General features: G+C 43.8%; 1 protein-coding gene across 1 annotated transcript in view; it reads left to right on the top strand.

Annotated features, from left to right (window-relative positions):
• LOC119441727 (sodium leak channel NALCN-like) overlaps positions 1–12,639 on the top strand; it is an 87,150-nt gene that overhangs the window by 34,103 nt on the left and 40,408 nt on the right. Inside the window, exons 18-23 of the mRNA XM_037706330.2 lie at positions 205–309; positions 797–979; positions 1,969–2,148; positions 4,465–4,585; positions 7,293–7,424; positions 10,167–10,334. Coding sequence (XP_037562258.1) covers positions 205–309; positions 797–979; positions 1,969–2,148; positions 4,465–4,585; positions 7,293–7,424; positions 10,167–10,334 — 889 coding nt within the window. The remainder of the gene's footprint in view (positions 1–204; positions 310–796; positions 980–1,968; positions 2,149–4,464; positions 4,586–7,292; positions 7,425–10,166; positions 10,335–12,639) is intronic.

Below are 12,639 nucleotides of genomic sequence, written 5' to 3'. Positions count from 1 at the left end.
ATTTTTCATCTTATTTTGTTCACATCAGTATTGTCTGTGCACATTTTTTTCCTTCCAAGTGTCGATAACCGAATAGAGCAACACAATATGCCTTTATGTAGCTGCAGCTAATAGGAAACTAAGGTCAAGCAGAGAAAATCAGAAGCCAGCCAGCCAGTTGTGAAAGTCACTAATGGTGTCGCATTTAAAAATTTTTCTGTGCAGTGACTCCAACAACCAGCGACTATTGGATGGGGAATCTGGACCTGTCCCAACGACTGTCAAAGGTCAAAAGCAGGCCCAGAAACAACCCATGAGATTGGATCGTAGGTGAGTCCGCTCGAATCATTGATGTGACATGGACAGTCATAAAACTGTCTCTTTTGTTATTGCTTGTAATGCTTTATGTGAGCTCTGCATAACTGACAAACAGCATATTCCACCCAATAAAAATGATTAGGAATATGGACATATTGTGAATGTTTGTGTTGATTATGTAAAGCGAAATCATGCACGGCTGCCACTCATATTCCCATTGCTTGCCTTATAGTTGAACCTCAATATAACGAGCATGGGCATAACAAATTATCAGATATAACAAAGTAAAAAGCATATTTTCTCGCTGATATCAGTGGGTAACGAATATATGCTTATAACGAATATGAGATATGACGAAGGTATTTTTTGTGTTAGATGAAACTGCGCTATAATGAAGTTCAACTGTATACAGATTTTATACATGAGAAATCATTTTACTTGATGGCGCCATTGTGTGCACTAAAAAGTGTGACATGAGCACATTCCTGTACCTGGGCAGGTTCTCCCGATCTAGGAGCATGCGGAGGTCCGTTCGTGGCTCCGTGAAGATGAAGCAGACCTACGATCACTTGAAGGAAAACGGAGACATGGGTTCTGTCAATGCCGCTACGTCAGGCAGGAGCCTGCACGATTTTGACATCAAAATGCTGCAGCAGAAGCGTCAGCAGGCTGAGATGAAGAGGTCAGTTGCATATATTTCACTGCTGGCAACTCATGACATCGGTGATGCTTGTCTGACTATAGAAGCATTGAGCCACATGTTACATTTTGTTCTTCTACAAGGCAGAGTTTCTGTGTTGAGCCACACTGGTGACCTTAGCTCCTTATTAACTGTGAGTATCTAATAAATACAGCCCTGGTTAACCCGATATGCACACTGGATAAGAACTGCTCAGTACATTAGCATAAAAATTACGCAATTTCACCAGATGGCCTGAACAAGTGGTCTGTCATGTTGAAATGGACAGGTTTACCGTGGTGTGATGGTATAGATATATTGCTTACCTTAAGTCCACATGTAGCCTTATGCCAAGATACCTTATTTGTGTGTTCATATCACGCAGAGAAAGAAGTTATTGATAAAAAGCTCTTTTTTATTTGTTTTGTGTTGCTTTCAGGCTAATAGGCTTTGACCCGTCAATTCAGCGCTTTGCATGCCAAGTGACTTAAGAGATGCTTTAAATATTGAGCGCTTACTCATCATCAATATGAGATAACAAGCATGCACTTATGTTCAGGAGGCATTAGAGTTGTGCAAAAAGTAGAATCTCTGTGTTAATAACGTGTGTAATGAATTTTTAGTTCTCTTAAATTGTAGTAGAATTTTGTGTGAGTTTTGGTTTGAGATACAGCTAAAGTTTTTACTCTTGTGCTTTTGCCAAGGTTACCAAAATGGTAGTATGTTGTTTTGCTTTAGACTGCCATTATGCCATACAAAACAAGGAAAGCATGACAAGAAATACTGTAACGTCATAAACTGCACATTTGTGCAGTTTATGACAGTGCATGACGAGAGGGCACATGACAAGAAAAGCTTGTTAATAATCACAAAAGGGGTTATGATTGATGATGAGGTGAGCTTAGCCATGAACCATTAAGAAAATCTGTGTGTACAGCTGTAGAAACAAAGCCGTGCTGTGCATTATTAAATGAAAATGCTCTACAATGCAGGAATCAACGAGAAGAGGACCTCCGCGAAAACCACCCCTACTTTGACACGCCTCTGTTTGTAGTGGGCAGGGAGAGCAAGTTCCGCAAGATCTGCCAAACCATCGTGTACGCCCGCTATGACCCCCGGTTCAGGGACCCTGTCACCGGACAGGAACGCAAAATCAAGTACAAGGCCGTGCAGTGAGTATCCATAATGTGGCCCGAGGGATGTGGTCCATTTGTGCCACAAGTGTGTGGGTAATGAGGCCTTGTGTAGTGTCGCCTTCTCACATTTATGTGTGCCCTCCGATAGTTTCTGAGAAGCTTGAAAAATATTGCTGCGAGATTCTGTTGATTTCTCTGCGTAGTCAGTGGGGCAGCTGTTAGGCTAAATAGGCCATGTTTGGCCTATTGGATACTTGGTCAGTTTTAAATAGTGCACTGGGTTTTTTCTCGGCATTATAGATTGTGGGGTCTCACATGTGCTCTTGGGACAAAGGAACAACAACACAGTAGTGCAAACAATCGAAAGGGCATTTATTGCACCTTTCATACACTAATGCACACTAGCCGAATTACAACCAATTGAACATTCACACAGGAGCGCGACAAATCAAGGAAGTCCGACTCACCGCGACCCGATAGCGAGCGAATACGTTCGCCCCATGCTATGACACCATCGCCTAGTCATTCACGTGTACAGTCACACGAACGGTGTTCGCGCTCGAACGATCCCTATTCGTCCATACCGGTGTCCTGCTCTTAGCCTCGCGCGACGGTGGCATGCGAAGCGGGCCGGCGCACGCGCGAAGCATTCGTGCGTGTTGGTCGCCGATCCCAAGCCAAAGAGGAAGCGCCTTTGACCTTTTGCCCCCAAGTCACCCCGCCGTTCGGTGGTGCTAGCATCGCGACACTCGCGCCATCTCTCGCAATGCGCCGCAACCACACCGACCGCCGTCGGCACTTAGCAACGCTGTGAAGCCGGATTACAGGAGACGCGTGAGAGTCGCGCATCTCCACAAGATAGACTATATCATCAATTAAACTTTCACATTTTCAGCACCAGCTTCAGTTTGGGTGAAATTTTAAAGCAGAAAACTGCTTGTTAGAGGCACGAAAGTTAGTGTGTAAATAGTAAATACATGTAAATGAATTCTCAGCAAATTGAAGCACTTAGATTTTATAATGTCTTGAGAAATCAAGGTAAAAGCTAAGCTATACACTGCAGCTTGTTTGTAGATGATTTGTTAGAAAATACTGAGCAGCTGTATAGGCTCTGGGTTGGAGTTGAATTGTTATGTTAATAGTCTTAATGCATCTTGTCTTTTAAAACATATTGATTTGCTTTTCAAAGTGTGATGATATTATTTGCTGTTAAGCTCCCAGAAAAAAGAAGTAAGTATGTACATAGGCTTTGTGGTGGAACATGTAATCACTTTTTTTGTGTGTGTTAATGGGCTTTCGTGAGCGTAATATAACTCAATGCTATTCCAAGACAGTTGATACATGCACTTGGCCTTTGTGAACAAGGCGTATATATATCTATATGTTTCTTTTGACACGTAAATGTCCTGTAAGCATAGCCAGGAAGAGAGCTTGTCCACTTTGTATTGGCAGTGTACAAAGCATGAAGTGTGCTGAAATTAAATGTACATAGGGGCATTATGACAATTAAAATTAGTTCATTAAATTCTGGAATTAATGTGCCAGGATCACAATCTCGTTATGAGGCACGCCATAGTGTAGGACGTCATAAAAGTCCTAAAATCCGCGATGTTGCAGCTGTCATTATGCGGAAACGTCTAGTTAATATACACTTAAGAAAGTTCTCACAGAGAAAACTCATGACCTTTTGAATACATGCTGAAAAACCGCAAGCTTTTCTATAACAAATAGAGTGGAACCTCGTTGATACGATTCTGCATAATACGTTTTTCGGGATAATAAGTTTCTTTTTTTTTCCACGATAATACGATTTGGTTTGATATACGTTAGATGATACGATTTTCGGATGATGTGCTTTATTTTACAGTTCCCGTGAAGATCGTATCGAGATTCTACTATCAGGAGTTACTGTGAACAAAAGAACTGTGCTACGTGTAGGACACTAGATATATGTATATGGGTTAATTGTGACCATCTGGGGATCTTTAACGTGCACCCATTGCGCGACACATGCACATTCTTGCATTTAGTCACCAACGAGATGCGGCCACCGCGGCTGGAATTTGATCCTGCAGCCTCGTGCTTAGCAGCGCCATGCTACAGCCGCTAAGCCACCACAGTGGGTGCATTATGACAAGGTCTGCTTTATGTTTTCATGTAATAGGAAGTTTACACATACCAATAATGACTCCGTGACAGTGTCACTGTGCATTTGTGTCTCACATTAAAGCTTCCCATCGGAAAAGCTTGTTTCACATCTGAAATTGAAGCAGCATCGATTTGGAATTTATGGCCTAAAGTGTGTTCTACTTACAAAAGCACAGCAGACAAATCAGCTGAACTTTTTTGCAGCAACCTGCTTGGACTTGTTACATACCTCGACTGGATGATGATCTTCGTCACGACACTGTCCTGTGTGTCCATGATGATGGAGACACCAACACAGCGAATTATGAATACACCAATGCTCCAGGTGAAAACACTGCATGCACAACTTGGACATGTACGCACCATGGCTAGTCACAACCTGTGTTTGAACTTGTTTATTACAGCCAGTTTTGCTTGGGTGTTGTAAAGATTTTAGATAACTGCATGGTTCTTTTCACAACTGCTTCCTGCTATTCTCATTAAAAAACGATCCGTGTTCGTCCATACCAGTGCCCTGCTCCCAGCCGCGCGAGACGGTCTCGCGAAGCGTGGATCGGGGCACGCGCGGGATGTCCGCATCGCTCACCGATCCCAACCCGAAGAGGAAGCGCCTTCGACCTTTTTCTCCCAAGGCACCCCGCCGTTCGGTGGCGTTAGCATCGCGACACTCGCGCCATCTCTCGCAATGCGCCGCAACCACTACGACCGCCGCTGGCGCTTAGCCACGCGGAGAAGCCGGACTACAGGAGACGCGAGCTATGCGGGGAATGAAAACAACATCAGGGGACGCGTGAGAGTCGCGCATCCCCACACGTGAGCTCTGCAAAGCTGTGCGCCCGCTCCCTCGAGAAGCCCGGATTGAGGCTGTCCTGAGCCCGGCAAATCAAACCTCGATACTTCAACTGCTACAGCTTCATGTGTTGTTCATGCGGCGTCTACCTAAATGGCATTCTCGGCTTGTCCGTGATACTTGTGAAGGGCATTTGCACGAGCTAATGCCCTCGAGAAGCCCGGATTTGCACGAGCTAATGCCCTCGAGAAGCCTGGATTGAGGCTGTCCTGAGCCCGGCAAATCAAACCTCGGGCCAATTTATCGGCAGCCTTCGTTTCCGGGGTTCCCAGAGTGAGCCGGCACCCACCGGAGCTCTATCCTGCGTGGTAAATTCTGGGTGGGGGTGTTCAAGAAGTGCCAGGCAGGGGTGTGAATCCTGCCCCTGGCAAAGTTGGACAGAGCAGTCTTGGAATCGCCAAAGATGTATTCAGCATCCGAATGTGCAAGGGCTAAGGCGATGGCGGTCTCCTCTGCCTCCTCAGGTGTACAGCCCAAAGGAAGATGGTGAGTTAGTGGTCGGGGCTGGGTTGGGTTGTACGCAACTGCTACAGCTTCATGTGTTGTACATGCGGCGTCTACCTAAATGGCATTCTCGGCTTGTCCATGATACTTGTGAAGGGCATTTGCAGGAGCTACGCAGCGAGAGATGTGGTGCTGGGGATGGACGTTTCGAGGAAGGGGTTTAACTACGAGGGGGGTATGGATGTGTTGAGGAATTTCACTAACTGCTTCCAATCAGCGATTTTTCAAAAGGAATCAACTGATTTTTTTTCACTGGATTTTTATATACATGTTAACATTTAATTCTCGACTGCAGAATACTAGTAGGGCTCTTTAGCACTTTACTATTTTAGGTTTGACGCACGTAGTTGTGCGTGCTTGACATATTTTTTTTTATATGCTTCTGTTGGTTTAATTTAAAATACACTTGCATGAATTTTGTAAAAGAAGGAGTACACATTAAAATCTTAGGTTTATGCTAATGTGACAAGATTCCTCGGGTGCCAAAGCGGGACAAGGAGGGGGGGGTTGAAGATTGAAATTCTGGATTTATTTCAATTTAGTTTTTGTGAACGAAACTCTTTTCCAAGCTATTCAGCAAATTTGCACTTGCGTTTCGGCATTATTCCATGTGCTTCCAACACCACGTGCGTGGCAAGCAAGATGGCATGAACTTTGGGTTCTACTTAATTATTTATTTTTATGACCCTCAGGGTACATAGTAGTACATTGCAGAAGGGAGGGGCAAGAATACAATGCACGAGTAAAAATTACAGGATTAGTTCTAAGAATTCTCAGTACAAGAGACAAAATAAGGTATTGAAAAAAGTAGTAATATTTCAATAACAACAAGAAAAAAAATCACTTACATGGCTTGTTAGCCAGCACATCGAGAAGTTTACTGTAGTTGGATCGAGAAAACGTCGGAGCCGTACGTGGTTGTGCACTCTAGGAGAGGCACAATTGTATAACAGTTCGGAAAGCGAACCATTCGCTTGCCCTCGTTTGATTGATGAGAATTGCGCTTTTGTCAGGAAAAGTGGCATTGTGACCAATAACCCGAAGGGAAGGCAACGGTTCGCTTTCCAAACCGCTATAATATTGCAGGTGCTGTTGCCTCACTTGCGGAAGGAAGTGTTGTGCCTTGCCAACTGCCTCTTGAGCTTTTTTTAATGTGGCACCACCACACCTGAGGAAGCTAACAGCTGATTCAGCCATCACAGGGCAGGCATTTCGGGACAACTCTGGATCCCGAGAGGCCAAAGCAGGATAAAATACTGTCCGACACATAAGCCATGGGACAGAGACCTCAGGCCGGTAAAAGCTGGGACAAAATCAGGACGTCTGGTCACCTTAGTTTACGCACACTCGCCTAAAACATCATTTTCTTATTCTTATTTTATTGAAGTGTGGTAATTTCTTGACTCAAACTCTACACCTTTTTTTAGTTTTCACTGAAAGAAAAAAAAATCTTCATGGTACTGCAATAAACTTTATAACGGCTTAGTGTGTTCTAGTGGTTCCTCTAGATATTTTTATTTTCATCATGGCTGAAGTCAAATTTCTTGTTGCCTTGAAAAAAATTTGTGACAGCTACATTGATGTTTGGAATGAGCAGTGAATTCAAATATGCTGCGTTTGGAGTGTTTATTTAATGTTAATGTGCCATGCTTCCTTTTCTTTTCCTTTTTCTTTTCAGATTGCAGAATATGTTTTCGTCGTAGCAATGAGCATAGAACTGACCCTGAAAACTCTTGCTGATGGATTATTTTTCACACCAAAGGCCCTTATCAAGGATATAGGAGGCATCGGAGACGTTTTCATTTTCATTGTAAGTGATTAATATGATGAGTTATCCTGTACATTCTTAAATACCATATGACACAATATTTCTGCGTATTCTCGAACTGACGAACAACATATATGTATTTTCTGAAAGAGAAAATAAAAGTAAAGAAAGGTAGTGGTTAGTGCCAGATATTTGTTTTTTGAGCCCACTGTGGCGATAACGTACTGCATACTTTCCTTAGCAATAAGGGACACTGCGCCTTGAATTGTTGACGTGACGGATCTGGTGACGACCATCGACGACTGGGTGTTATATAACCACTTGCTGGAGAATAAAGACCACATTTTTTGCCTGCTTAAAAAAAAAAAGAAAAAGGGGGGAGGTATGGCAATAGTGCATGGGGCGCCGTGCTATTGCCACACCTACGATGACCAAATGAAAACGGCAGTTGTGCTTGAAGCAGAGCAAGAAAGGAGAATTATAAAGGCCCTGTGAGAAGTATTATTTCATTACACAGAAACTAAAAATTAATCTGTAAACAGTACTTTCAAAAGAAATAGAACAAGCTACAGTCAGCTGGGTAAATTACTGCTTGACATATCACCAAATGCTTTATAGTCAGTCATTTACAATATTAATCAATGTATACGAAGTCCTCAATGCCACTTTTCAAGCTGCTCTTCCCACTGCTCCTACATCCCATAACAAGTTATCCCAACTTCTGTTGAGGTAATAATTTGTCATGCAGCTAAGGTTGCCACCATCCCGACTTCTGAGTAAATGTCCGGAGCCCCCGACTTGACCCAGTCGGGCCGGCCAAATGTCCTGACTTTTCCTTTCTGTTGCTGAATAACGATCAATAAACCAAATGCCCTTTTAATATTTCCTGACAGCTCGGTTGCACATTCTTCTAATTCTTTGTGTTATGTTACATTGTCACAAACATAACGTTGTTCTAGTTGTGTCTTATGCCCTAACTGTTCATAGTACCTCTTGGTATCTGTGTACCTATTGGTGCCTATTGGTAGCTCTGTTAGCCAGGCAACTACTGCACCTTTTTTTATTGTAAATCACGACATGGTAGGACTAAAAAGCGTGCAAACTGGGTGCTCTTGGCACTGACAGGGTCAATCGTCGCCAGCCCCTGCACTCCCAGCACAACTTTGTTGGCAGTCCTAAATGCAGCACTTATCAAAATACTTCACTGCAACATGGGCTTGAACATTGACATCTGGTGTTCAGGTGCAAATACGTACAGTGCTTACACGCTCATACATTTCTTAATGCATTTTTCATTATTCTAAGAAAATGGGCAGGTGCTTAGATTCCTTGGCCGCTTAAATTCAAGAAAATACAGTAATTTACGTGCTTACTGTACTTAGAAGAGCAGGCACGCAAACTGGAAAGATGTGCAGATGAAGTGTTAAGAAAGGAAGACCAGCTAATGCAGTTGATTGGTTTAGTACTGATGTCTTTCATGCTGGCCATGACTTGCAGCATTCGTTGAATCAGTATTTGTAGTGAAAGGCTGTGGCACTTACTGCCTTAGTGAAAGAAAAAATTCCATTGTACAGGTGATTGCCTGAATGCTTTTGTGTGCGCTGTCCTGTCAGATCACTATAGTGACAGGCGCACCATATGTTCCGAGACATTAGGTGCTCTTGACACGTGCAGATAACCTGTCCTGGCTGCAGTAACGGTTGTGCGCTGGCCTCAAAATTTAGCGGGTGCTTGGCTGAAGCCTCCTTAGTGATTTGCATGCAAGCTCTCCTTTAGGATGAGCATGAAATGACTCTGGAACTCTGTCTGATTAGAAGTTCAGCTTAATTTAAGTGTAATAAATCAGCAAGAAATTAAATAGAAGTTACCAAACTGTTCACTGCAGAAAAGGATTTCCTTAACAAAGTTCATATTAAGGGGAGTTTATGGCTCTCAATAGTTTGTATTTGAGTGATTTGCTGGCTTATTGCATAATTAGTTCAGTGTGCAACAAGGAGACTGATGCAGTAGGATGGCAGCTGAGGGGTGTTTGCTCTTTCCTTGTCTGTGCTGCATGCAAAATTTGTCATTATGTACTGTACCTACTTATCAATAGGTGGCCACCTAACCATATTTGCCACAGACTATGAGCCACAATTTTTCAAACTGAGATATCATAGTGGGCTATCTCCCGTAAACGAAAGTTGATGAAAAATGCAGTAGCAGTAGTTATTCGTTCCTTTTTTTTTCTATAGATAGAGCTGCAACTAATGCCATCATGCTTTAAAAACGTGCAGCATAAATGGTCATAAATATAAAATACAACAAGCTTTTTAGCTAACTGTAAAACATTGTGCTGCTGAGACAGTATAAGAAAAAGCACTTTCGCATGTTGCAAAGCAGTGCACTTTTGTAAGCTCTAAGTCCTCCCTATCTAGCATTAAGAGATTAGAGCTAGCATAATTGCCTTGTTGGTTCATTCTTCTCTCCATCTTTGTTCTTTTACTTAAGTGTGCTGCTAAGCATGCTGCAGAATTAACTATGAGGATCAAGTGACCTCACAATGACCCTTGCAGGTACTGTGTTGTACATGATGCAGTGACTAAGAGAAAGAGAAACTTTAATGAGAGAAAGGTGGAGAGATTGACTTCAGTGATGTGCCTCTATGCTACTCCATGCTGAGGAAGGAACGACAGGGACAGGGTAGTTCCTTCAAGTGACTCCAGTCTAATAAAGGCCTGGTGTGCTGCAGAGTTAAGTTTAACTTTCCGTTACTTTAGGTGTCTACTTTTCTCCCTTGTTCAGGTAAGCCTGGTCTTTCTGTGCTGGATGCCCCAGCAAGTCCCACCACAGTCAGGCACCCAGCTGTTGTTGCTGCTTCGCTGCGTGCGGCCACTCAGGATCTTCAGCCTTGTGCCTCATATGCGCAAGGTGGTCTGCGAGCTGTGCCGTGGATTTAAGGAAATACTTCTGGTAGGTTTAGATGTTTTTGAATGTGGTTATAAAGAGTGATTGGGGTGCATTGAGGTGCACTATGGGTGTGTTGTGAATCAGTCCTTCTAGTTCAGCTGGCTGATCCCGCAGCAAACACCTGGTCTTACGTGTTTTTACTTACAATGCCAAAGCAATTGAATCTAGTACCATAGTACTACCTCTGGTACATTCTGACAATTACACATAAGACCATGATGTATGTTGCATGGGCCACTGGAAGCAATAAGATACAAAAAGCTCCTTCTCTCTGCTGCCCGCATTAAAAAAAGAAGAAAAAAATGTGGTTGATCCCTCTTATATAGGAATCGGTATAGAACACGAAAGTGAAACGTGTCTTCACAGAAGTAGTGTAATGTTTATTGCACATTGATATATAATGTCTATTGGTGTTTTGTGGCTAAAGCGCCCTTAGGCGTTGATGCACCCACGCTGACGCCTGGTGGCACGTCTCCTCCATCACGACTACCAACGTCGATGACCATGAGCAACCGTCGTGCATATGGAAGCTGCACTACGCTGCACACGCTAGCACAACGCGAAAGACGAAGCACGTAACTGACACACTAATACAACGCGCAAGACAAAGCACGTAACTGAATCGTCACCGAGTCAAATCAGCGCGTACAGCGCGTCGTAATTGCAGCCTCCGTGATCAACTTCAGAAACATTTTCAGAGCTAATTGCGGAGGCCACGCTCCGCTGTGCTGAGTACGGTGAACGCCACCTAGGTGGCGTTGGTAGTGCTTCTGGATGCCAGCGTCCCTTCGAATGCTGGCATCGAGGCGTCGTAGTGCTGAGACCACCGAAGCGTTCACTGTCGGTGCGCGTTAGTGTCATAATGCAGTACTTCTCTTTTCTGCTCGTAGGCGGCGGCACCGCCCCGAGCAAGAGCGCGGGTACACGGAGGAGTGTTAGATATATAAGGCGCGTCTGTGTAGCTCTCTGCAAATGCGTTTGTGGCGCAATGGGTTAAACGCTCGGCAAACTAACATGCCACATGGTTCTTGTGGTAAATTGTCGATCTTCCAGAATTACGACACAATGCTCCCTCTTAGTTTATCACATGTGTCACCAAAATGTGCTCGTGAACAGGTTATGTACCAGGACAATAGAGATGCAACACTGCATTTCTCTTGACAGCTGCTTGCTCATGCTTGCTGGTAGTATGTACGTCAGAATCAATACACAGAAACACATTCACAAATGTTGAAGTCGGCCTCAACCGGTTCCTTCTTTCTTTATATATGCAGTTAAACCTCAATATAAGGAACTTCAATATACTAACAAAATCCTCGATATAACTAAATATTTAACATTTCATAACTTCTTGTCTATAGAACACCATGTATTTAGAACCTCAGTTTAACCAAGTGTGTTTATACACGATTTCAATATAATGAAATTTAACTGCCGGCATGAAGGAATACCAAGACAACAAATAGAAATTTCCACAGACACAGATGGTCAAAGGTTGAATTACAAGTGGCTGCTTGCGAACGCCTCTCAAATCGTGCCCCGTGCGACCAAAAGCGACTGTCGAAGCGGAGCAGCGTCATGATCCGTATAAAGTACAAGTGCGATAAGACCCTATCGTGCTCTGCGCGTTGTATGCTTTGGGTGCGAGCGAAAGCATGCGAGGGTGAGCCGAGAAGGGTGGTGGCTTGACGAGTGCAGTCTTCCTGTGTGAGCAAAGGGAAAGGGGGGAAGTGAGCGAGCTCATGGTAATGCGATTAAGGGAAGGGCAAGGGAAGAAAGTGTGTGTGGGGGGGGGGAAGTCAGGTAGGTATGAGTCTCCTTTTTTTTAGCGCCGCCGTGGCTACACGTGGCGGTCAGCCTAGCTGAGTGTATACACAGTCTGCACGCCCTGTTTTAGAGGTAATCTGCCACCATTGCAAAGAGTAGGTGTGCCAAGATGGTGTGGCATCATGTGTGCTGTCTTTCTGTGCGTTCCATGCTGGAGGTTGTATAATCTCGAGTTTCGGAGACGCGTTGAAGCGAGAGATGTAATGACAATGGCGTAATGGGAAGGACGGACACACACAGCAAATGGAGTTTCGAGCTCAACTACAGTAGTGCTTATTAAAGATTGTGTTAGGGGGATGTCTCCATTCATGGACACTTTAACTGAACGTGAACAATCCTTCACCATAACGGGAACCATCAGTACTCACTGTTCCCAGGGGGTATTCTTCCCAAGTACTTAACGTAAGCACCATGCAGTTTCTTTTAAACAAAGTTCTGGGGTTTTATGTGCCAAAACCACAATATGATTATGAGGCATGCC

The sequence above is a fragment of the Dermacentor silvarum genome, chromosome 2 (genome assembly GCF_013339745.2).
Source record: "Dermacentor silvarum isolate Dsil-2018 chromosome 2, BIME_Dsil_1.4, whole genome shotgun sequence".
Classification (NCBI taxonomy): domain Eukaryota; kingdom Metazoa; phylum Arthropoda; class Arachnida; order Ixodida; family Ixodidae; genus Dermacentor; species Dermacentor silvarum.
Note: the sequence above shows the minus strand (reverse complement) of the source record. Positions and strands in the feature narration are given on the sequence as shown.